This window comes from Cucumis melo, chromosome 8, assembly GCF_025177605.1.
Source record: "Cucumis melo cultivar AY chromosome 8, USDA_Cmelo_AY_1.0, whole genome shotgun sequence".
Lineage (NCBI taxonomy): Eukaryota > Viridiplantae > Streptophyta > Magnoliopsida > Cucurbitales > Cucurbitaceae > Cucumis > Cucumis melo.
The window spans coordinates 8,464,400-8,490,138 of record NC_066864.1 but is presented as its reverse complement, the minus strand read 5'-3'; the positions used below and the strand labels follow the sequence as shown (position 1 = coordinate 8,490,138).

At 31.3% G+C, this 25,739-nt stretch overlaps 3 protein-coding genes and 1 non-coding gene across 8 annotated transcripts; 3 read left to right on the top strand and 1 right to left on the bottom strand.

Annotated features, from left to right (window-relative positions):
• Positions 1-2,054: 2,054 nt before the first annotated feature.
• On the top strand, positions 2,055-7,577 carry LOC103500866 (glucomannan 4-beta-mannosyltransferase 9-like). 2 transcript variants are annotated; one of them, XM_051089105.1, is made up of 10 exons: positions 2,138-2,457; positions 2,565-2,718; positions 2,813-2,911; positions 3,005-3,257; positions 5,560-5,670; positions 5,762-5,898; positions 6,032-6,145; positions 6,273-6,472; positions 6,558-6,752; positions 7,066-7,577. In XM_051089105.1, exons 2-10 carry the CDS (start codon positions 2,572-2,574, stop codon positions 7,226-7,228), a joined length of 1,419 nt encoding a protein of 472 aa, XP_050945062.1. In that variant the 5' UTR covers positions 2,138-2,457; positions 2,565-2,571; the 3' UTR covers positions 7,229-7,577. The 2 variants fall into 2 exon arrangements, with proteins under 2 accessions (XP_008462529.1, XP_050945062.1); XM_008464307.3 differs by having other exon boundaries at positions 2,055-2,718.
• Positions 7,578-13,898: 6,321 nt separating this feature from the next.
• On the top strand, positions 13,899-19,447 carry LOC103500869 (enolase). Its single transcript, XM_008464309.2, has 16 exons — positions 13,899-14,990; positions 15,299-15,362; positions 15,592-15,656; positions 15,747-15,794; positions 15,987-16,073; positions 16,186-16,266; positions 16,543-16,644; positions 16,733-16,813; positions 17,341-17,415; positions 17,549-17,611; positions 17,700-17,777; positions 18,260-18,454; positions 18,577-18,716; positions 18,803-18,854; positions 18,935-18,991; positions 19,097-19,447. The coding sequence occupies exons 1-16, from the start codon at positions 14,925-14,927 to the stop codon at positions 19,175-19,177; spliced, it is 1,335 nt and encodes a 444-aa protein (XP_008462531.1). The 5' UTR covers positions 13,899-14,924; the 3' UTR covers positions 19,178-19,447.
• Positions 19,448-21,224: 1,777 nt separating this feature from the next.
• On the bottom strand, positions 21,225-21,307 carry TRNAL-UAA (transfer RNA leucine (anticodon UAA)). The gene has a single exon. It is a non-coding gene; the product is annotated as a tRNA-Leu (tRNA).
• A 29-nt stretch (positions 21,308-21,336) lies between these two features.
• Positions 21,337-24,442, top strand: LOC103500870 (splicing factor U2af small subunit B-like). Of its 4 annotated transcripts, none has more exons than XR_540160.3 (7): positions 21,379-21,674; positions 21,805-21,891; positions 21,976-22,057; positions 22,493-22,619; positions 22,716-23,172; positions 23,292-23,398; positions 24,149-24,442. XR_540160.3 is itself a non-coding variant. In XM_008464310.3 (6 exons), exons 1-5 carry the CDS (start codon positions 21,438-21,440, stop codon positions 23,128-23,130), a joined length of 948 nt encoding a protein of 315 aa, XP_008462532.1. In that variant the 5' UTR covers positions 21,337-21,437; the 3' UTR covers positions 23,131-23,172; positions 24,149-24,442. The 4 variants fall into 4 exon arrangements, 2 of the variants coding, with proteins under 2 accessions (XP_008462532.1, XP_008462533.1); XR_007823213.1 differs by having other exon boundaries at positions 24,086-24,442; XM_008464310.3 differs by lacking the exon at positions 23,292-23,398 and having other exon boundaries at positions 21,337-21,674.
• The last annotated feature ends 1,297 nt before the right edge of the window (positions 24,443-25,739 follow it).

The following is a 25,739-nucleotide window of genomic DNA, read 5'->3' as shown; positions in this document are numbered from 1 at the left end:
TATTATTATTTTTCTTTTTTAGGATGTGTCTGAGAGTGATAGTCGGATAGTGTTTTTAGAAAAAAAAGACTTAGGTATAATTAATTTCTAAACCGTTACAAACTCTTTAAATTGATTTTCAATCATCATGTTTATAAGTAAAAATGATCTTAAACCTATCAAATTACTTTAAAAAAAAGAGAGAGAATTTTAGGTATCACTAATTTGTTTAGGTTGGTATATACTAAATTTGTTGTACAAAAATGACGCTTACTCTTAATAGTCATTATCTATCTGTCTTCAATCCGATAAATTAATTATTGGTTTTTTTTTTTTTTTGTTACTTTTTAGAATCTGACTTCTACAAACAAAATTATTTGGTCATAGATGCTTACATAGTAAAAGTCATTTGTTTGCTTTATTACTCAATTATTAGACATCCAAAAGAGATTATTATCATAATCAAGATATTTTAAAGTTGATATGGAAGTACTACTAACTTACAAATCATCCAGAATTGTAGAAGAATATATTTTTAAAATAGATTATAGAAAGTGACTCTTTGTAATATAAAAGATGAGGGGAACTCTTTCCGAGGCCTAACATCACATCGCCACCATATCATTTCATCTATGCTAAAATAATTCAACTTCACCATTTTTTGACATTTTTTTTTTTTTTGTGTGTGTGAGTGTACTTCATAATCAAAATTTAGAGGACTGTGAGCTTAATGAATAAAGGAAAAATTAAAGATGTTAGGTTAAATAAATAAATAAATAGACATATAAAGGTTCAATCATGATGTTGGTCTTCGTGATGATTTTAAAGGTTATAAATAGGCATATATATTATGGTTAAATCATGAAGTTACTCTCCATGATTTTATATTATAGTCCCTAATATGATCCTGTGTAGGATTAAGTTTTAATTTATTTCCTATGGTTTCAAAGTTTCAATTGGGTGCATATGATTTATTCAAACTCAACAAAAAATTTCTTTTCACGTAAGAAGGTTGTTTTTTGTTACAATATTAGATGATTATATTAGAGTTGGGAATGAATAAAAATAAATAGTAATATTTGAATGGACGAAAACGTAGTACCTACTTTGTAGTTGTTCATTCACAAAATAACATTCTACAAGAATGCTTAAACAACAACGTATAAAGATACACAATACTTTTCTAAAACAAAAAAAAAATTATATAAGTTTTTTTTTTAATTAGAGTTGTCACGTGAAAGGTTCATAACAAACCAAAAAAAGTTGAGAGACAATAAGAGGAAAAATAAACGTCACAAAAGAAAGAAAATAGAACCCTTAAATTTTTGATTGACTTGTTGCAAGTCAAATAACTACATTAATAAAAAAAATCAAACCAAACTTGACTTTAAAAGCTTTACAGTCTAGAGGACCAAAACCACCCTAACCTCGTTGGTATCACACATAAGCATAGACGATTATCAAAGAGAGAGCAATATAAATAATTTCATTCTAACACTCCCTTATAAAAAAGTAAGAAAACTCTAAAACATCATTTCTTTGTACTTTTTTGAATATACACTTCATGTATTAACTAAAAGGTCGAGTGTGGTGGACTCGTGAACAACCTATATTAATACCTTCATATAAATTAACTTAGAAAAAGAGACTAAACCAAAGCAAAGTTACCAATAGAATTAAGTGTCCACAGCAAGGATGGTAGCATGCAAACTTTAAGACTATTCAAATGGGCTTATAAACTGTAAGACCAAATAGAGTAAATGAGTAATTTAATCATAAATGTAAAACAACAATATTAAAAGAGAATAAAGTTCCAAATCAGCCATAGGGACGACCACAAGGAGGATAAAAAGCTTTTACAAGATCACACCCTCAGCAATGTCGGTTGCCTAATACACACTCAAAATAAATAAAAATCTTTGCTTTTTTCTTTTTTTCTTTTTTACATTTCCTTTTTCAATTTATATTTTAGCCCAACAATATTTATGGTTGAGAACACTACAAAACACAGCGTCCATTGCTAATACAAAAAAAAGATTTGTACAATAATAAAGAAAAAACAACACCCCATTTAATAATAACAACAATATTATTACTTCCATAAAACAATTAAAAAAAGCTTATATAAACCCCACACTTTTCTTCTTCATTTATTACATCCCACTTCCAAGCTCTGCTTCTGCTTCCTTTTCCTCTGCAGCAGAAGCAGAAAGCAAAATTCCCAGAACTCTTTTTTCTAATTTTATTTTCATATATCACTTTTAAATCTTTGGGGTTTCGTTACAATTTTTCTTTTTTCTTTTTCTTTTTTTCTTTTTTTCTTTTTTTTTTGCGTCAATCCAAAGCAACAAAATATTCTCCTTTTCTCTTTTGTTTTTATTTTTTTTTCCCGAGAAAAAAATGGAGAGGATTTCATCGGCAACTCTTCTCCCTACAGAGACAGCATTTGAAGGAACAATCGACGACATGTCGTTCCAAGTAAGTTCATTGCCTTGGGATACGATCAGAGCTCCCCTTGTGGTTCCCCTGCTCCGACTCTCGGTTTTCCTTTGCCTAATAATGTCGTTAATGCTGTTCGTGGAAAGGGTTTATATGGGAATTGTCATTTCTTTTGTCAAACTCTTTGGAAGAAAACCAGAGAAGCGTTACAAATGGGAGCCCATGAAAGACGATATCGAGCTTGGTAACTCTGTTTATCCTATGGTTTTAATTCAAATCCCAATGTACAACGAAAAAGAGGTAATTTTTAACTATTTTCAACTCTTTAATTAAACTTAATTAGTTCTTGTTTTTGTAATTATCTTTTCTTTTTCCTTTTCTTCTTTGTGTATAGGTGTATCAACTGTCGATTGGGGCTGCATGTGGACTCTCATGGCCGTCGGATCGAATCATTATTCAAGTTCTTGACGATTCCACAGACCCAATAATCAAGGTACGATAATTTTAATTTTTGAACTTCTCTTTAGAATGTGATTGAAGGAATGTTTGAGGGAATAAATGTAAATAACAATTAAAAAAAATGTAGGATTTAGTGGAAATGGAATGCCAAAGATGGGCCAGCAAAGGAATAAACATAAAGTACGAAATAAGAGACAATAGAAATGGATACAAGGCTGGGGCTCTCAAGGAAGGCTTAAAAAGAAGCTATGTGAAGCAATGTGATTTTGTTGCTATTTTCGATGCCGATTTTCAACCCGAACCCGATTTTCTTTGGCGAACTGTTCCTTTTCTTCTTCATAACCCCAATATTGCTCTTGTTCAAGCTCGCTGGAAATTTGGTAAGTTTCTATTTCAATCTCAAAACATTCACTGAATTATCATATTTTAAGATACTAAATTTGGTTGGTTGGATGTGTCTAGGAATTTATTTTACCGAATTTAAGATGTAGATACTAATTTAGTGAAGTTAATGATCTATTAAATGTTCTCTTTTTTTTTTTTTTTTTTTTCTTTTTTTCTTGGGTCGTGAATAAGATTATGAAACAGTTAAAACTAATAATTGGAGGGAAATTAGGTGGGGATTAACATAGTTTAAAAGTGTCGGCGGGTTTGATTATCTATAGAACACAACCCAGCCAAGCCAATGGCTTTTCTTAACGAACTAAATCTCACTATGATCCACGTGGTGGTCGCTGGATTTAACACGTGTGATCTTTGTTTAAAATTCCATTTTTGTCCTTGTAATTTGAGTTTTGTTGAATTAATAAAGAGTTTAAGACCAAAACTTTAGGTTTTTTTTTCCTACACTAAGCTTTTTGGGGGCAGGACCCACCGGGCAGGTGACCAAACCTATTGAACGCATTTTGAAAACTTTTTATTTTTCTAAGAGAAAGGAAAATCAAAGGTAGGCTAATTTGTATTTTATCACTTGAATTTTCCACGTTGTTAGGATTTGCTTGGCCAAATCTGAAGTTTCTTTTCTTTTCTTTTCTTTTCTTTTCTTTTCTTTTCTTTTTCCTTTCAATTTTCTTTATTTTCAAACAACAAAACTTGACTCTTGTTTAAATTAATTAATTCATTTAATGATAAAAGATTTACTACATAATAAATTGGAATTCCTTGGGGTTCCTCATGCCCTCTATTTTGGTGGGAAAGTTCCTTTATTGCCAAAAGGTCCACTTCCACCATCGTTTCTTTTTATTTCCTATAATGCCCCTTACATTCCTCCTATGCCTTAATCAGACCACATGTTTTCAAATCTTATTAGATTTGGTGTTTTTGAGACAGCAAAATATTAAAGTCCAAATGTTTAAGAAATATATATATATATATATATTTTTTTTTTTTTTGATGAGATTGTATTTGAGGCATTTATGATGAGAATGAGTTAAATAAGAGGTAGAATTATTAGATGGAGAGGTCCCTAGGAAGTTGTGTGCAGGTATATAAGAGTAAATTATATTGGGTGAGAACAAATTTGGTCAAAGTGAGTAAATGAAGCTCTTAAATTCTTTAAATAAAGAAATGTTTGGCATGACACATGTAAAAAACATCCCCATCTTAATATAGATTTTATTATCCCACTTTTCAAAATAAAAATTGAAAACTTATTATAACTTAACCACTCTATTTTCCATTTTCGATTTTTTAAAATTTATTGACCTTTCCTCACAATTTCAAAAAAGAAAAAAGAAAAAAAAAACCTATCCTTTTCTTTTCTTTCAAAAAAGAAATTAACTCAAATTAAAAAATTGAAAATTCTTGAATTCAATCATGATCTAAATAACTTGTTAGCTACAACTTATCGGGCTTATGAAAGTAACGAGGATTTGATGTTTTTAAAATAAATGTAGTTTCTAGTCACAAATTTTAGATGGAAGGAAGTTGTTCAACCTTATACACCGATCAATTCTCCCGTTATGAAGGTAGAAAGTATTAATAATGAGTATAGGGGACAAAAAAGAAGTCCATATTCGATAGAGAACATATGAGGTGAGACAATGAGTGAATTTATACATACATTATAAAATATTAGTAAGTAAAGGAAACATTTATACGAAGAGAAGAATGTGGGGGAAGGAAATAATAATAATAATAATAATAATAATAAATTGGGACATAACATTGGTGAATAGAAAAACAGAGGTAGTGGACAAAAGAGAAAAACCCGACAGGAAATCTAGGCAAAATGTCAAGAAGATAAGAGATTGTGGGGGTGGAAACAAATAATAAAAATAATAATGGTAATAATAATAATAATAGAGGTAATGTTTGTGTTGTGTAAATTAGGTGTAAAAGAAAGAACATCAATTCTATTCCATATCATGTAATGGGCCAATTGTATTGAAATGTTGTATTCAATTAAAAAAATGCAGACCCACTTTATGATAATTTCGTATGGTCCAAAATTTGGTTATTTCCCCAAAATAAATATAAAGTTGGAAAATTATAATTTAAGGAAGTAAAAAATAAATGTGACGTTATTTGGGGGGAATGGCATGTGCCAAGGACTACGGAGTAGAATAGTGGACCGCAATCGGGTCCCCCTTTGTTTTTGTGGGGCGAAGACTAATTCTATGATTTAAAGTGAGAGTGGTTGGATGCTAGTGAATGCAAATGAATTTTCTTTTTATTGTGCAGTGAATGCAAATGAGTGCTTTTTGACAAGGATGCAAGAAATGTCATTGGATTATCATTTCACCGTGGAGCAAGAAGTGGGCTCATCCACATATGCCTTCTTCGGCTTCAATGGTAAATAATTTGGATTACCTCCTCCCCCACCCCAAGGATTGGCCTAATTTTTTTCTCTAAAAAACAAAGTAAAGTTTGAAAATGAAAACAGGGACGGCAGGTGTTTGGAGAATTGCGGCACTCAACGAGGCAGGTGGGTGGAAAGACCGCACCACTGTCGAAGACATGGACTTGGCCGTACGCGCCAGTCTCAAAGGCTGGAAATTCTTGTATCTTGGAGACCTTAAGGTTAATCATATTTTTCTTATTTATAGTACATAGACGACAGGAGATCATTAGAACCAAATATATAAATCAAACAATTAAAATTCACACACACACACACACAACTATATTAATGTTTATTTTTACGTGTTTGTAGGTGAAAAATGAATTGCCCAGTTCATTGAAAGCCTACCGTTACCAACAACACAGATGGTCATGCGGGCCTGCCAATCTATTGAGAAAGATGATAATGGAAATCATCACTAACAAGGTAATTAAATTTGATATAAACCCAAAATTTAAAAAAAAAAAAAAAAAAAAAAAAAAAACTACTTCTCCATAATCCATAGTCCATAATTCGATATGATTAATTAATGTAATTTTGTTGTGGTTGGCAGAAAGTGTCAGCATGGAAGAAAGTGCATGTAATTTACAGTTTCTTCTTTGTGAGAAAAGTGGTAGCACATATAAACACCTTCGTCTTTTACTGCCTTGTATTACCGGCCACCGTATTGGTACCGGAAGTTGAGGTTCCCAAATGGGGATCTGTTTACATTCCTTCCATCATTACCCTTCTCAATGCTGTTGGCACTCCAAGGTCTACTTCACTGCTCTAGTTTTAGTTTCAATTTCAAATTCTTGGGCTTGAATTTGATTAAAATTATTATTATTTGAAATTACAGGTCATTACATTTATTGGTGTATTGGATTCTGTTTGAGAATGTAATGGCAATGCATAGAACAAAGGGCACAATCATTGGGTTGTTGGAGGCAAGCAGAGTAAACGAATGGATTGTAACTGAGAAATTAGGCGATGCCTCCAAGCCTAAACTTGCTGCTAAAACCCCTAAAAAGACACGATTTTGGATTGGGGAAAGGTATGCAATTTCTTTCCATTTTGCTTCTTTTCATTCCAAAGTAGCAATTTTATCATTAACCAAGTATACCGAAAATAATTTATTAGAATGTCACACAAAAATTGAAACATCAAAGTGGTGTAGTTGGCGGTGACTAGAACGATGCAGTCACCGTTGATCTAACATTAAGATGTTAAGAGTCTTATGTTACGTTGTAATAAAAATCAAGTGGACTTCGTACTATCAGTCAAATATAATGCAAAAATGCAATATGTTTATTGATTAAACAAATTATATGTGATTTAGTAATTATAAATTATATTGACAATGATAGGGTTCTGATGTGGGAACTTGGAGTGGGAGCATATTTGTTCATATGTGGCATTTACGACATTTTCTTTGGCAAAAACCAATACTTCATTTTCCTCTTCCTTCAAGCCATAGCCTTCTGCATCGTCGGATTTGGATTCGTTGGCACCCATGTTTCTTCTTTTTGATCGGACTCCGCCACCGCCACCGTCACTGCCACCGCATAAATTTCTTTTCCCTTATTTTGCTGCCATACTTCCCTCTATAATTATTCCTCCATATTTCATTTTCATTATATTTTAATTATCATGTATAATGTGTTTTTTTTCCACTACCCAAAATTCGTTGCCCAACAGTCTTTTCATTAATATGTTTGTAAAGAGAGGAAAAGAAAAAGGGAAGAAAAAAGTATGGTTTTCTTTTTCTTTTTAGTTTATTTATTTATTTATTTTATTTTTTTACATAAAAAATAGATAAGTTGAGGAAGTGTATGTGAATATATTTGTGTGAAAGGAATACTCAACAATTTACCACCAATCTCTCTCCATTGTTATTTATTTATTTTTGAATATTTTGGAAGTGTAGTTTGAAGTTGTGAAAGTGAAGTAATAGTAGTAAGTTGGGCTCATATTTTGGGCTTCTGCTCCCACGACTAACCATCATCGTCCTCACTTTTTAAAAGGCAATACATTTGTTTCATTTGCTTTATACCTTAGTCTAGGATTAAAATAACAAAGTATTTGGTAGTCAACTAATAAAAAAAAATGTTAGATTTCAATTTCAAACGGGAATTATTTCAAATTAAATCATAAAATTATTTCATATTTTAGATGTGAGACCTAATTTATCTTCTAATACTTTGTTGATTAATGTCTAGCTTCGTTGTCTCTATCGATCACTTTCATGACTCGACAACCACCAAAGATCATCTCTGACATGATGGCCAACTCCAACAAAACCAACTTAATTTTTACCAACTATAATCGATTGATTCCAATGACAAATGCTACTAACCTATTAGAAAAATGATGTGCTTTTAAAAAAATAAAATAAAATAATTCAACCAATGAAAGTGTGTTTAAATGGAATGTCGTAACAATTCAGAGTTCATTTTTATTTTAAACTTTGAACACTTTGATGGAGAAAATCCAAACAAATCCTAAAGTATCAATTATCAAACTAAATATATCTAAGTAATATACATACTATGGGTTGGAAAGAAAGACACAGGACTTCATTCCATGCCATAGGGCTCACAATGTTTTGTATCGACAATATGACTTGACTAAAAAGACAAAGAAAGCAACAAACTTGAACTTCACGTGATTCGATTTGGTGTAAATTCACGAGGGTTCTTCATATATCTGATATGCCCAATTATTAAATTTAACATATTCCACACCAAATTTCATTTCCACTACTTTTGAATAACCTAATATATATATATATATATATAGGAATAAATTGTTTTGTCTTTGTATTATGAAATTGGTTTAAATTTACTTCCTAAAACTTCACATGTTTTATTTTAATATCTGTGGTTTGATTAACAAATTTTGAATTTAGTCTCTGGTTTCTTTTTTTAATACCAAAATTAGATAAACAATTAATTACAACAATTTTCATACATTATAATCCACCATGTCAAATTTTTTCTTTTTGAAAATTTTAATAACAACATTAATAGATGATAAAATGTCTTGAAAAAACACATCGATAATATAAATTAATGATGAAGATAAGATTAAAAAAAAAAAAAAAAAAAAAAGGACGATAATGATCGACCAATTTTTAAGATATTTGGATTAAAATTGAAGATTAAAATTGAAAAAACCGCACAAAGAATCAAAATATGATATTTTAACCCTTATATAGCTTTCATTAAACAATTTACTAACACATTTAAGTTTGGACAAAAAACGAAATCCAAGATAAAGTAGAAATTAAGGAAGCTTACCTTATCCCAAATCTTTGAGATTGGCAAGAAACAATGGCCGGGAGAATTTTCACATAATTGAGGAAAGAAAAATTGGGTTTTATTACCCAATAAAACCGCCTCGACCTTTGAGGTCGAGGTTGAGCCTACGTGTGTCCCTAATTGAAATCCATTACAATTAACCCTCTATCTCTAGAACAACATTCGTTGATTTCAACTCTTGAGTATCCTATTCCAAAAATATAAAGGATATAATATATTGATCTTAAAGAGATGAGGAAGTCCCTCAACTTAATTAATTTCACTATAATTAAAAACGATAGTTCGACATCAAGTAAGTTCATATTTTTCTTTACACTACTTGTTATGATCTTTGTGCTAAGATCTAACTTAAGTATTATAGTATATACGAGACAAACATCACATGGTTGTGTCATATTGACTATTTTGCATGTGACCTTCTAAAATTACAAATTTAATATTTGATTACACATGAAAAAGAAAATTAACATGTCGTGGATCATCTTTGCTTCTGATCCATTATAATAATATCATGTCGTGGATCAACTCAATTATATCGTTACTGACCGTCTTTACCGATTGAACGCATGTCTTCATGGAAGAGTGGAGGTTTGAGAGACAAAATAGGGTTTTAGAGATTGCTAAGAAAGTTTTACTATTTTTTTATTGTCTATATATATAACGAAAAAATATTATAAGATTGAGAAATTAATATTATATATATTTGGGTTTCAGGTTAAATCTCTCCACTCTCAATTTGTACTAAAAAATGAGATTAAATATTGAAGGATGATAATATGAAATAAGCCCAATAAATAAAGACGATGATGTGGAAGAAAAAATAAACTTTAAGAATGATAATAAAAAATAGTACTATTTAATTTTATTTTTAGAAAATTTACTTTTTTTTCCTTTTATTTTTGTATTTTTGTTTAAGACGAAAAGGTTGCATTCATTTAAATAGCCACAAGATTTAAATCTAATTTTTTTTTTTTTGTATTAAAGTAATAAATTATTTTTTAATTAAAATTTTAATTTAAGATTATGTTTAATAATTTGGTTGGCAAAGGTAAGGTATATATATATATATATATATGAAAGAGCAACAACATTGGCAAAATATTATAGGGCAATTTAACCTTCTCAACTTTTAATTGATTCCAAATATATCCTCCCTTCAAAGCACCCAACCAATAATTGTACTTCATCGTATGAGACTTATTCTATCAACTTTAGTTTAGTTATAGTTAATTGAATTTTGGTACCAAATCATTAAATAAAATAACCATTAACAATATACTTATTATTATTGTTGTTGATGCTATATTTTAAAATCGTTGCATATTTAATGTTATATATTAAAAGTTATGTATAAAAATAATTTATAAATTTATTTGTATGTATTATTAATAATTAAAATGTGTGAATACAAACACTTACTCATAGTATCTTTTTTTTTCTAAATAAATCAATAAAATCATTTAAACCGGTAAAGTATTGAACCATTTCGAAAACGAAAAAAAGTCAATAGATTCACCGTGTAAAATAGCAAAAGTACTCCGTCAGCATAATATATTTTTTATTGTTTAGATTTGGTTATTGTTTGATACAAAATTGTTTAGATATGACTATAATTTATCTTTTCAATTTTATCCTTTAATTTTGTCATTAAATAATTTATTTATAAACAAATTTGCTAAACTATTTCTTTAAAGGATGATTTGTTTTTTTTTATGCGTTTACTTTTTTTTAAGCAATCGTTTACATTTGCTATTCCAATCCAAATGATTTTTAAAATACTCTTTATAGACGATCTTTTACTTTTTTTACAACTGTTTAATTTGGTTACTTTTAAATTTGGTTACATTAGATTTAGATTTGAGATCCAATTTTTTTTTCTTTTCAAAATTTGGTAGATTTTTTAATTCTTTTGTATTAGATCGTTTAGAGCAATGATTTATGTTTTTTACATAATTTATTTACTTTTTTTACATCGTTTAGTTTTGGCTGCTCCAATCCGATTTTTTTTTAATATTCTTTATACATAATTTTTTTTACCCGATCGTTTACCTTTTTAAAATATTGTTTACATTTGGCTATTCAATCTTTTATCTTTTTTACACCATAGTTTACATTTGGTTACTCCAATTTAAATGATTTTTTTTCAAGATTTTTTATATACTATCTTTTAGATTTTATTATTTTTTCTGGACACAGTTATTTGGTTGACTAAAAGAAGAGAGACAATGGAAAGAAATCGCAACGAAAAAAATAAAAGAAAAAGTAAAAAAACGATGGAAAGAAATAGAAAAAAAGAAGAGAAAAATAAGGAAAACATATTAAACGATGTAAATAAAGAATTGAAAAATAAGAAAGATAAGGAAAGAAATAGCAGAAAAAATGAAAAAGAAAGACGATGAAAGAAATTGCAAGACGATTGCATTAGATGAAGAGAAGAAATATGAAATGACAAACTTGAAATATTTAAAAAATGACTAACTTTATGGGCTTTGCACCGTAAATAATTTTGTATTTTGTTAGTTTTCCTCGTAATTAAATAATATAATGTATTTATTTTAATTCATTGCTATATGAAATTAATGGTATTGTTTTTTTCTCGACATTTTTTTTAAAGTTCAGTTAATTCGTTCAAACGTTGAAATTTTTTTTCACAAGAATTCTTGAAATTCCTAAAAAGTAATCAATATATTATACTATCAATTTTCATATAATAAATTTTAGTATCAAAATAGTTACTTAAATTAATTACATTGCATATCTATATTTTAGAAATACGTAAACTTTAAAATAAAAACACGTCAAAATAATATATATTTTTAGTTTAGTCATCATAAAAAAAAGTTAAATGTAATTCTAAATTACTATATAATTTTTTTAATTTAATTAGTTTCTTAAATATATGCTTTAATATTTTTCAATTTTTGACAACTCCTGTAACATTGAAAAAAATGTTAAAACCATCTCATGTAGATTTATCGTTCAAATATTTAGAGTAGTAGACAAAATGTCATCCAAGATTTAAAAAAAAAAAAGTTATACTATTTTTTTTTTTAAAATGTACCATATTCATTACCAATTAATGTATTGCATAAATTTATTAGCATTTCTAATTTAAATATTTATTAGAGGACTAAATGTGCAATTGTATTGACACAAACATACACGTGAAAGTATACGTGGTAATACACTAGTATTTTAAAAACTAAACAATAATAAAACAATTTAATGAGATGCACAAAGATAGATATACACGTATGCATCAATACTATTTAAAAAACAAAAACAAAAACAACAAGTAAAATGATTATCAAATCACCTTAATAGAAGGATAACGATCGATTGGACTAAAAACTGTTTTTAGAGATGAAGATATAGAATGGAGGCTAAACATAGATTATATGGAGATACACCTATACCAATTAAATGCATAAAAAATTGACAAAAAGGAGAAGAAAAAGAAAAGGCAACATATTTGATATGATATATGGATGGTCATATATGGACCATGGACCATCCATGTATATATTTAAGAAGAAGAAAAAAAGGCATATAACTTGAGCAACAAGAAAAAGAAGAAAATAACAAAAGGAATCCAATCTGTGTAGATATGTCCCACTTTAATACTTTTGTCAATAAATAAAGAACAAAGGATCCCCCCACATTAATGCCTCTCCTCTAATTTTCTATTCCATATTGTCAACCAATATTTTTGTAACTTGAGAAAATTATTTAAATCGACAATAATTAATTTGTTTCTAAGTCTACATTGAAATGAGTGGACTTAAAAAGTTTTTTTTTTTTTTTTTATTAATCAATAAGAATATAAATATTTGAGATATCGATTAAACTTTTATTGTTTATATCAAACTCTCCATCTATCTATGATTTTTTATAAGGAAAAAACATTTATCATTTTTGTTTTTTATTTATTTTTATTTTAACATTTTTAAAACTAACTTATAACGATGGTGCTCCCAGTCGGAAGGAACAGTGTGTAGTAAGAATTTCGGTGTAAAATAAGAGGAGTAATATAACACTAATTCCTCTTACTTAATTCATTCTCCAAACGTAGATTTTGATTAAAATAATTGCTTCACTTTGCTACTTCAAACGCTTACTATAATAATTTTTAGACTATCATGATTCTCAAGTTATTAAAAACTTGTCTTTGTTTCAAATAGTTATTTTTAGTTTTGCTATTTTTTTTAAAAGCAAGTTAAAAGATTGAAAACTAAAACAATAATTCTGAAAACTATTTTTTTTTTATAAAGATTTGATTTAGGATACAAATGATTATTTTAAACAGAGGTAAATGATAAAAAAATGACCTATTTTACTATGAAATATGGTGTTTTTCCCTAATTACATTACTAAAATTTTCAATCGAAAAGTTTGACTATAAATTTCTATAAGCGTTGAAATTAAATCCTAAAATTTATGTCAGTGGCAGAAATTTAGCTTCAAATTTAAAATGAAAAAGTTGAACACTTGAATACATTTAATTGTTACGATTTTTTCAATTACGTGAAAATTCAAAGATATAATCATAATTGTGGTGGTATTTGGATGAGGAAAGTATAGTTTGTTTTTTGTTTCTCTTTTTGGGAAAGATAAAAATAAAGTAAAAACACAATGGTCTGAGTCATAACTCATGAGCCTTTAACACATGTCAAAAGGTTGTGTGTAAAAAATGGTGTATGAAACTTTTTGATGGGACAAAAGTAGAAGGTTTGATGGCCTCGTGTTTGCCGATGGCACGTAGTTTTGGCCGCCCATTGAATAATAATACACTCGGCTCGACTTCTCCGTTGGCTCAACAAAAGAGTTTAATTTTAGATTTAAAAAGTCACCAACTCTCACATCATATCTATCATTCATTTATACACCTTTCTTAAATGCCCATAATTTTTCTTACCTCTTCTTCTTGACTTTTGTTTTGGATATTCCAATATGCTTCCTTTTTGTCCACTTTCTCCAAATCCTTTTCCCCTTACATTTCTACGCCCACCTTTTTACTCTCTCAAAACAAACTTGTTTTATAGTTCAAATTTTAAGTACACATTAAAAGCATGAAAAACAAACAAAAACATTACGCTAATCAAAAGCATATTCCAATGAAATAAATTTTAATATATTTTGTCTTAGGAAGTCCATTTAATTGTCTAACTACACGCTGTTTTATATAAACTTTACAAATGTGTTTGACTTTATAATAATTATTATTTTCGTCACTGAAAACAATTTGAAGTTAGACTCTTAATTTGTATATATTAAAAGAAAATATAATTTGTATTTTATATTTAGATGCATTGGTGATGCTCAAGAGGTAGGCGTGCCGAATGAGTGCTTTCATCACCGTTTGGATGATATCATTTTGCTTCCTTTCTTAGATTATAATTATAACTTCAATACTCAATAGTCAAAGCAAGAGAGTAGACATATAATAAAGATTGAAGAACAAAATAGTTTAGTGTAAAATTTTCGTTTTCAACTGTCTATGATTGTTATTTTTGAATAACTAAGGAGGAAGATCCAACTTTTTAACTTCAAACTTGATATTATACTTATATATTTATGAAAGTTGTGGAACTTAACCTTCAATTTCGTAGTCTAATGGCAACATGGCAGGGGTTATTGGCAAATAAATTGTTAATTAAATCATAATCTCAGTTATACTATATACATAAAATAGTTTAAAAAATTAAAAACTATTTGTGTGGTTTAAATGGAAGGAAGGGGCGCAGTTAAAAAACCTAATTTGCATCGAACGGCTGAAATTATCCAAAGGCTTCTACTAATACGAGGCCTCTTGTCATTCCACACAATTGCAATCAAACCACAACTCTCTCTACTGATCTGCTGCTGCTCCCCATTTCTGTAGATCTAAAACTTTTATCTCATTCCAAATGGCTACAATCCAATCCGTCAAGGCTAGGCAGATCTTCGACAGCCGTGGAAATCCCACCGTCGAGGTACTCATCTCTATCCCTTTCTACTTCACATCGCCGATCTCTCTCTCTCTTGCTCTCCCATTTCTTATCTTATCGTATCTTCATTCACTTCTCAAGATTTTCGGTTACACTCACTCCGATCCTCTGATGGGTTGTTAGATATAGATCATTAGAACTCAATTCAGTTTTTGGGCATGCTAAATTTTCTTCTCGATTGTAACGAGATTCACAATTTTTCTTTGGAAATGATGTGATGTTTATGTTCTAAATTTGAACTCAGGGTGAGTTTGATGATTTCTTGTTTTGTATTTCCATGATGTTTATTTTAGGTCGATATCGTGTTGTCTGATGGAACCTTGGCCAGAGCAGCTGTTCCGAGCGGTGCATCTACTGGTGAGTTATTCTTATTATCCTCCCAGTTCGTTCCGTGGTCTGTTTATATTTTTAATTTCTAATTGGTTTTTCTCATCTAATTCTACTTAGAGAAAGTTGGGTGTGTGTAAAGATTGAAGCTTTACGATCTATATTGTAGTATTGATGCGTTTTTCATTTAAGTGTTTTTTCGATGTATTCGATGAGTTTAGTAGATGCGCATCTCTTACATAATCTTTTGTTCCCGAAGGTATTTACGAGGCACTTGAGTTGAGAGATGGAGGATCTGACTACCTCGGCAAAGGTGTTTCGAAGGTAGTCAATCATCAATAATTTTGATCGAGATGCAGTAGGTGTTTGTATCTGTGTCTTCCCATTTAACTCTTTGCTTGTCTTCTTATGTAGGCTGTTGAGAATGTCAATGCTATTATTGGCCCTGCATTGGTTGGAAAGGTTTGTTGATTTCTGATCCTTCTGATTGGTTATCATTTTATTACCTTACTACATATCCTTGTGCACTAATTTTCTTTGTCAAGCTATTTTTTTAACATATTGGTAAAGCAAGCTTAATGTTGTCATTAACATAGTATTTGTTTTTGTTCAATATGTTAACGACAGATTTATTTTCCTAATTTCTCTTTGCAGGACCCAACTGAGCAGGCTCAGATTGACAACTACATGGTTCAACAACTCGATGGAACCGTTAACGAGTGGGGATGGTGCAAGCAAAAGGTATTTGGTTGGCCTTTCTTTGTAAATATAGTGTTCTTCATGTCATGCATCGTTTTCTTTTTTTAAAGAAACTGAATTAATTTCTGTGAATGATGTACCTTTCAATTTTCAGCTTGGTGCAAATGCCATACTCGCTGTGTCTCTTGCTGTCTGCAAAGCTGGTGCTAGCGTGAAGAAAATTCCTCTTTACCAGGTAGCTAATTTTTAGAAGAGTCAGAACAACAATGACTCTTGACGCGTACATTCTTTTGAATTCCTCTATGTTTGTTAATTGATGGGATTTTAATTTTAAGATAAGGATTTATTAATTGTGGTTTTCTAGGTAGTAGGGAATGAAGATTGGTATATCATGTTGCTTTTTGAATTCTCATACTAGTCTTCTTAAGCGACTCTATAAGATGTATTTCTGTACTACTCCTGAGAGGTCAGATGAGTTCATTATTCATATACTGTTTTATCTTTGATGCAGCACATCGCCAACCTTGCTGGTAACAGCCAGTTGGTTCTTCCCGTACCTGCATTCAATGTCATTAATGGAGGATCGCATGCAGGAAACAAGCTTGCAATGCAGGCATAATTTCTTACTTCTGTAATATTTTCCAATCTATTTGTTTATGCATCAACATATCTATATCGTTACTAACATGTCATATCTACAGGAGTTCATGATTTTACCAATTGGAGCTTCTTCATTCAAAGAGGCCATGAAGATGGGAGTGGAAGTTTACCACAATTTGAAGGTTGATTATAGTTTTCTTTTCCTATTGTGCCTTTGATTATTGGAAGATTTTCTACTTGTAGTTGTGGGGGTTGGTTTTTGGGTCCCGGTTATATGGTATTCATGAATCAAAATAATTCTTCTACATCGAACACTGGGTTTGTTCATGCAATAATTTAAAAAAATATAATTGGAGACTGGAGCTGATGATCTTTTGAAGTGATATTTCTTCCAGGCAGTGTTCAATTTTTGTGCGTGGTTTATTTTTGCAATGCTTTAAAGGGTTGGATTAGCAATCCACCCTTTGAAATGAAAACTACTGTTCAAGAATTTGGGTTTTGGGTCTTTTAGACCATCTCTCCTCAAACTTGTTTTGTCTCTTTTTGCCCTACAATATTCATGTTATATGCACCTGCTATCTTATTGCATGCCACAGTTCTTCTTGGTTGTATGTAGCTTTTGTGTCATTAATATCAATTTGAAGTACACATATTAGTATTATTTTCGTGTTCAATACTTGTGTTGTAAGGTTTATGTGCATAATTGCAGTCTGTCATCAAGAAGAAGTATGGGCAGGACGCAACAAATGTTGGTGATGAAGGTGGATTCGCTCCTAACATTCAGGTAGCCAGATCCTCAAGAAAATATCATGCTGTTGATCTATGTGTTTAAATATATCTTTTCTCTTTGATTTTTCCTCCGAGGCTTTTCGGCACCTTTCTTTTATTTATTTACATTATTGCTACATAATCAACAGGAAAACAAGGAAGGTCTTGAATTGCTAAAAACTGCCATTGCCAAAGCTGGTTATACTAGCCAGGTTAGTTCCTTCCACCTTTTCTGTTCTTGGTGACCTATCTAATCCATTAAAGGAGGAGAATAACACGTCTGTTCTCTTCTTATATTAGGTCGTTATTGGAATGGATGTTGCTGCATCTGAATTTTACGGATCAGACAAGACCTACGATTTGAACTTCAAAGAGGAGGTAGTTTTTCTTATTACTTGTGGACTTTTTTATCCTTAAAGTTGGGTTAGTGCTAATCAAGCTGTCTCAAGTTTCATAATGCAGCAGTAAGTTGGATCAGATTTCACGCTCACGATATATGCATGGATGTGTGTGTGTGTGTGTGTAGCTGAAGGGTTTGGCCTGTATGCAACAAATATGAATGCTCTCTTTTAAATTACAGAATTGTTAGTTTTTAGCTCAAATGATTGGTCCATGTTTGTGAACTCAAGGAAGTCAAACTGAATGATAAACTATAGAAGTTTCTTGGTTGGGAAAAAAGTCATTTCAAAGAATGTGTAAATTGACTTCTAATAGTTTTGGAATATAGCCATGCCCAGTATTTGCAGTTTCAACTTTCAAACTTGAGTAATTTATCATCATGTGGGCATGTGTATTATTAATTATTTTGCTAAGGTCATCTGGGTGGTTTGTCTTATTTTCGTGGTATTTTGTTGGTGCAGAACAATGATGGGTCACAGAAGATTTCAGGAGATGCTCTCAAGGACCTCTACAAGTCCTTTGCCTCCGAATATCCTATTGTGTCTATCGAAGATCCATTTGACCAAGATGACTGGGAGCACTACTCAAAGATGACCAGCGAAATTGGAGACAAAGTACAAATTGTGGGAGATGATCTCTTGGTCACCAACCCCAAGGTAAATAGGCTCTTTTTTCGGTGGAAGGAGAGACATAAACCCCATTTCATAGTTTTCAAAACCCTTTTATGAATTCCTTTCGTGTGAGTTAAAATATACTTCTCTGGTTTTCTTTCCCACAGAGAGTGGAAAAGGCAATCAAGGAAAAGACTTGCAATGCCCTTCTTCTCAAGGTTAACCAAATTGGATCTGTCACGGAGAGTATTGAGGCTGTAAAAATGTCCAAACGTGCTGGTTGGGGAGTAATGGCCAGCCACCGAAGGTTGGGGTTCTCTAATTCTATCCTTTTTGTGTTTTCCGGTTATGAGTTTTAGTGGCTAATAGAATTGAGTTTCTTCTTGGTTGCAGTGGAGAGACAGAGGATACTTTCATTGCTGATCTCTCTGTTGGCTTGGCAACGGTAAAGTTTCACGCTTCACTATTAATCTCAGATCTGTAGTTGATCTCGTCCATCCATTAAATTCCCCACTTCCATTGCAGGGCCAAATCAAAACTGGTGCTCCATGCAGATCAGAACGTCTTGCTAAGTACAACCAGGTTGATATTATTGTCTAGGCCAAACAAACAATTCCTTAAGCACAATGTCTATCCCGAACTATATAAAATTCTGATAATATGTTGTCTATTGTCATTTATGCACAGCTGTTGCGTATCGAAGAGGAGCTTGGCTCAGCAGCAGTCTATGCTGGAGTTAACTTCCGCAAGCCTGTTGCACCGTACTAGGAGGTCACACTGGACCGGAGGAGTGGTGAAGGTTTTCAATCGATCTCAGTAATGCAGTGAATAAGTGTTGCGGGACTGGTTGTTTTGTCGAATTCAGAGATCCCTTTTTCCCCTTAATAATTTCAGAAAAGTTTTGTTCTGAGAGGTTGAACCATAGTTTCGAGAAGTTTTAGTAGGAAGACATGATATTGACATGTCTGATCCATCGGTAGTTGCATAGACTTAATTTTTAATGAATGAACGAATGAATGAGTGCCTTTCCAAATCTTATATTGGACCTTTTTCTTGTGAATGCTTCAATGTTCTTTCTAAATGTCGTTTGTTTGGCCGTGAATCCTCGTCCTGTGTTATTATAATGGCATCACAGAACACATCATAAGTAAGTCTTAACAAATCGCCGATCCCTTTACAAATCATGCCCACTTTGTTAAGGTTAATCCTAAAAGTAATATAGCTTAATAGGGATAATAAAAATAACAGGGTCACTAGAGCTAATTTATTATGAAAATGACTGAAAAAATAAATAAATGACAAATAAGGCAAGATGGAGAGTATTGACATAAATTGGTGTCTACACATGGTTTAGCCCTACTGTCCCATTAGAGAAGGAACTCGTGGACTAGGCACGGTTTTCATATAAGTGATTTTTTGCTTTGATTTATGTCCCATCTTACAAATTGGATTCAATTCCCTGAGTTTCTTGATATATATCTTTTAAAATATAATTTGATTAGATATATATTTTTAAAAAATATAATTTGATTAGATATATATTTTTAAAAAATATAATTTGATTTGACTATAATGGTTTGACTAAAAAAAGTTTAAATCATATTTAAAAAAGAGAATTTGATTCTGGTATATTTTGTAAACAATGTTTAGACTCTTTAATAAAACTCTAATTAATTTTTTTTTTTAAAAGTTAAATATTTCAGTTTGATTAATAATTTTTCTTATTAGGTGTTTTGATACATGTTTTTAATGTTTTATAAACATAATATATATATATATATATATATATATATATATATATATATATATATATATATATATATATATATATATATATATATATTAATCAATCTATACTTTATTTGGAAAAAGAATTAAATACTACATAAATTTGAAAAGAAAAAACCAATTGAGGGCAAAATGCCACGAATGACGCTACTTATTAGGTAAAGATTTTAAATTCTATATGGAAATCGTGGATGTGGTCCACAAGTTCCATATAATGTGAGACGTGTCATTGTGTGGGTGGAAATTGTGGACCATGTCCATTATTTTAGATCAACGATTTCAATACCTATTTTTGTCAATATTTTTTGTTCTCCATTATTTTTGTCATTATTTATTAAAATGATATTATTAAAAAAATCCATTTTCATAACCTCATTTTGATCTTTGCCACGGATGACTTGCTACAAAAATATAATTAGTTTCAACGAACAACAATGGTGAAATAGTTACGTTATTAAATCCTTAAAATCATGTTTAATTAATTACAACCAAATTTAGACATTCACAAATCCATCGCCAAAGAGAGCTTAAATGCAGGCAAAATAATTTGTCTATAAGATTAATTATTTCCACTTCACCATTGATATAAATTAAATATATAGTTGATCTTTCACGTATTTAAAACCAAATGAAGTCTTTCTTGAATAGTCAAACATTGAGCTTGACATACTATCTCTTCTCAAACTTATATAAGAGAGTCGTGTATTGCCTTTCCACCTTAGATTTTGTCCGAGACAACTTATTGATCTTCCTTGCTCCAAGTAACTTAAAAAAAGAAAAAAAAAATGATGCATCTCAACCCACTTCACACAAACAAACCAAGTCTAGCTGTGTTAGTTGAGAAGATTTGTGTTAGTTTTTAGAAAGCACAACATTACCATAATCAATCTCTTTAACTTCAACTTCATTTATGTGGGTAATTGATAAATAGAATGAAGATTTATTATTAATGATTTAATTGATAAATAGAATAAGGACGTAAATGAAAATTTCCCAAAAAGAAGATAAAAGAAGCAAAATTTAATAATGCAGGCTGTGGGGTTCGAACCCACGCGCACTTATGTGCAGAAGATCTTAAGTCTTCCCCCTTAACCTCTCGGGCAAACCTGCCGTTTGATATTAGGGCTTTGTATCAATAAAATATAACCTTTTATATCTTTTGAAAGCTAAAAACCTAATCGATAAATCCAGATCAGGAGGAGAAGGAAAGCAAGACTTTGCCGGTCTCGAGCACAAGAAAATGGCGGAACACTTGGCTTCAATTTTCGGAACGGAGAAGGATAGGGTTAACTGCCCTTTCTACTTCAAGATTGGCGCCTGTAGACATGGTGATCGGTGCTCTAGGCTTCACACTAAGCCCAGCATCAGCCCTACACTCCTCCTCTCTAATATGTATCAGAGACCTGATATGATCACCCCCGGCGTCGACCCTCAAGGCCAAGCTCTTGACCCTCGCAAGGTTCAGGATCACTTTGAGGTATGAACTCTCTGCTGTTTCTCTTTCTTTTCGTTGATTGGCATTTGTTTCATGGATTTTATAACCTTGAATCTTTTCAACGCTGAAACGGTTTTCTCCCTTTCCTTCTTTTTTGCAATCTGGAATGTAGGACTTTTATGAAGATCTATTTGAGGAGTTGAGCAAATATGGAGATCTTGAAAGTTTAAATATTTGTGATAATCTGGCTGACCATATGGTATGTTTACTCTCGCGTTTTAAATTGAAGGGTATATTTGGATCTGTGTTACTCTGACTAGTTTGGCTTTAAATCCATGGACAGGTGGGCAATGTCTATGTTCAGTTTAGAGAAGAAGAACAAGCTGCAAATGCGCTTCACAATCTTAATGGACGCTTTTATGCAGGTTTGATGTCCGATACTTTTTTTTGTTTATTTTCTTTATCGCTGAGGGTTTTCTTTTTACAATGAAATGAATCTTGTGGGTGCCATAGCAATGAAATGAAGCTTCGTGTACATCAGTGATTGGTTTGTTCAATGCTGATAATGTAGTTGTACTATTACGATTCTGATGTGCAATTTTTAAATCAATAATGACGTTGCCAGTGTTTTTTTGGAGGTTTAATGGAGCTTTCCCAAAGGGAGTTAACTGTAAACTTGGATTAACTGTATCTTTCAAAATTTATATGTTCTGTTCTATTATGATATCAACGGATATACTCTCGATCAATGGTTGCTAATAGAAAAAATATGGTTGCTTTACACTCTTCGTTATTTGTTTGTGTGTAAGATGGCCCAGGTGTATGTAGTTACTAGGTCTTATTTTTCAAAATTTTGATAGGTCGACCCATCATTGTTGACTTCTCTCCTGTGACGGATTTTCGAGAAGCTACTTGCAGGCAGTATGAGGAAAATGTATGTAACCGTGGTGGCTATTGTAACTTTATGCATCTGAAGAAGATAAGCAGGTACATTATCAGCATGATTTCTTTGTTTTTCCTGAAAATGTATTAGTTAGCTAATGATCCACCTGCTTATCGTTGTGATTTTCCATGTGATTTTAGAGAGTTGAGAAGGCGCTTATTTGGGAGGAGCAGGCGCAGGCGTAGCCGAAGCCGAAGCCGAAGTCAAAGCCCCCACAAACATCATGGATATGAAGAACGTTCCCATGGTGGTGGTCGTGGACGTGGGTCTAGTAGAAGAGATGGAGAAAAGGACCCTCGGTATCTTGATAGAAGCAGGAGGCCTAGAAGCCGTAGCCCTAGGCATAGAGGGGGACGGAGTAGAAGCCCTGGAGGGAGGAGAAATAGAAGTCCAGTTAGGGAAAGTAGTGCTGAAAGAAGGGCTAAGATTGAACAGTGGAACAGGGACAGGGAAAAGGCAGATAATGGTAGTAATCATCAGGATGTCAAGGATGTTGGTGGAAGCAATGACCTAGTACAAAATGAAGATGAATTTGATCCTTCTAAGCAGTTCTAGAGAAAATGGTGGATGCGGTGCTTGCCTGAGAAAAATTTTCTGGTTTGCTTCTGTCCTTTTATTTGTTCAATGTAGGGGCCATAGTAGAATGCTTTCCCCTTTATTAATAAAACAGCCCATTCTCTAAAAGAAGTAGCTCACTGCCCATTTCCACTGTGCAGGTGGAGGACAGGTTCCCTGTCACGTGTTATTGAATGTGAATTCCAGTTTTGTTAACCTCATCCCTTCACCCTAAAAATGAAAATAAATAGGATAGAAATAATCTTTAGTGAGTAACCCTCTTGGAAAACTCTTCAATATTCCATGCCATTTTGAATTGGTCACAGCCATCCTCATTCTTTTTTCTTTGGTCGTTCATCTTAGTTGGAATGTGTTTCCCCATGTTTATGGGAATTACAGGATGAAATAAAACTTTATATCACCTAAAAGTAGGACTAGTGTATGTAGTGCTTAACCTGCAGAAGTCTTGAGGAAAGGTTTCTTACAAACCATTTTTAGTTTTTCTTTACTTTTTTTTTACTTAAACTTTCTTTTCATCACTTTTACATGAAAAGCAAGACCAAGATTTTAGGACCGGCCTTCATGTTTGCTGATGTTTACGACTTTCTTAATTATACAGGTTAATCTACGGAAAAAAATGTTTAATACGTTTGTCGTTTTATCATAATATTTTCTATGCCTCAAAATTTACTGGATATTTTCTCCAATTGGGTTTCTTGAGTTAACATTTTTAAACTATTATTTTTCTAAAAACTTCTTGTAGACATCCTTACCTAAAGCAGATGTAGAGCTTGTTGTCATCCTAATAGAATGTTATTCCCTTTTCATGCTCTCATCTTTACAGGAAGAAATAGAATTAGTTGCAGTTGTGGTCATGGCTTTTTGTTTTTTATATGCAGATTATGGATATTGAAATTTCCTTTTATGTTTCTTACATATTCTGCGAGTTTTGCAGGTTCAGGTTTTCCTGCTTGCCCAAATACTTCTTAGGCAGCTTACCATCGTATTCATAATACAGGTTTGGCTGTTATCTGGAGGATTTGCAGGATTTGATGTCATGTTTCGTTGGAAACATGAAGGAAGCTTCTCTCCACAACTTCTGCAATGCTGAAAAATGTATGTCCTCGTTAGGTTTGATTTTTCCCCATCTCGTAATGAAACTAAGTTAAAGGATTTCTGAGACATAAGTAGATTTAATCTCGTTTCCTTGTTTGGAATTGTGTTGTATTTCCAAGATTTTATTGACGTTTTCAGAGAGATACTATTGAGAGCTGCCTACGATAATAGTTGAAGTTTCCTTTTGTTGCCTTGATATCTTGGACTCCCCATTTTACTTGTATTGCCTTGTGTGCTAAGGTTTTCTATTTTGAATGGGATTCTCTTAAACTTATACCTCTTTTGAACTGTAAAAATATGTCATTTTATAGGGAATTGTTAAAGTTAATATCTTCATGTGAACCAAATAGGAATTCAACCTCATCTTGGTAGTAATTGGTTTGTGGTGCGTAGTTTTTTTTTCTTTTTCTTTCTTTTTTTTTTTTCAGATACAATTTTAAAAATTGTTTTTATTTGTTGATTTCTTTTAGTCAAGAAAGCTAGCACATCATCTGAAGAAATTGAGTAAAGAGCAAATATAGAGAAGTTGTAGAGGGTAAAATTGGTAACTATGTTTATAAATTTGTATGTGTATCAATATGATTTTTTTTTTCATATCTATTTATATTTACAAAATTTTACTTAACACTATCGATGAGATAGTTTATATTTTTCTTTTGTGTATTATCTTGATGTGGGTCTTTAATTTTTTGGGGGCTACTAAATTTTTTCTTACCTAGATTTCTAATTTATTTTTTTTTCGATAAATATGCTTAAAAAATGGTCTCAATTTAAAAGATGATATAAGATATATGTATGTAAAAAGTCTCTTACCCCAAAAAATGATAGGCACGCTTAATGCTAACAATTGTATAACAAAAAATGCTATGTAATCAATTGCCCTCGTTGCAATTCCAAATATATAGTAAAGAAAATTACAGATTTATAATTTGTTCAAATTAGCCCGAGTTTGGATAATAGTTAGGGTGGAGAATTTGAAATTCTTATCTTTTGGTCAATGATTTATTCTTTATCACAACTGAGTTGTACTAGTATTGACACAATAAATCAGTAAATGCTTGAAGCTACATAAGAAATAAGATTTATTGTAAGATAATATCCCATTCCCTACAAAGTCATTGAAATTACAAATATGACAGTACATCTTTAACGTTATCACTATTTCTTCACTAAATAAAACTTTAGAATACGAGTAAAAGTGTGACACCTTTTCCCATGCAATTATTTTTACTTTTTTAAAGCTCCCCAGTCATCCATGTCAACAATTTACTTTCTTCCTTTTCTCCGAAACAACTTTCAATGTAATTATTATTTAATGATAAACATTCAATTCAATTTTCTAATTTTCATTCAATACAAGAAATTCGTGACAAGACTAATTTTTTCATTATTCATTATATAAAAACAAAGTTCAATCAAATTCTAAACGGAAGCCGAGAGAAATCCTTTTGGTATTAAATTTTTATCCATATTTTTACATTTTGATAAGTCCG

Coding starts and splice junctions, on each gene's coding strand:
- LOC103500866 (XM_008464307.3), top strand. CDS start 2,380: ATGGAGAGGATTTCATCGGCAACTCTTCTCCCTACAGAGACAGCATTT. Junction 5,671..5,761: donor TGCCTTCTTCGGCTTCAATG/GTAAATAATTTG, acceptor AAATGAAAACAG/GGACGGCAGGTGTTTGGAGA. Junction 6,753..7,065: donor CGATTTTGGATTGGGGAAAG/GTATGCAATTTC, acceptor TGACAATGATAG/GGTTCTGATGTGGGAACTTG.
- LOC103500869 (XM_008464309.2), top strand. CDS start 14,925: ATGGCTACAATCCAATCCGTCAAGGCTAGGCAGATCTTCGACAGCCGT. Junction 14,991..15,298: donor GTGGAAATCCCACCGTCGAG/GTACTCATCTCT, acceptor TGTTTATTTTAG/GTCGATATCGTGTTGTCTGA. Junction 17,778..18,259: donor ATTTGAACTTCAAAGAGGAG/GTAGTTTTTCTT, acceptor TTGTTGGTGCAG/AACAATGATGGGTCACAGAA.
- LOC103500870 (XM_008464310.3), top strand. CDS start 21,438: ATGGCGGAACACTTGGCTTCAATTTTCGGAACGGAGAAGGATAGGGTT. Junction 21,892..21,975: donor ATAATCTGGCTGACCATATG/GTATGTTTACTC, acceptor ATCCATGGACAG/GTGGGCAATGTCTATGTTCA. Junction 22,620..22,715: donor CATCTGAAGAAGATAAGCAG/GTACATTATCAG, acceptor ATGTGATTTTAG/AGAGTTGAGAAGGCGCTTAT.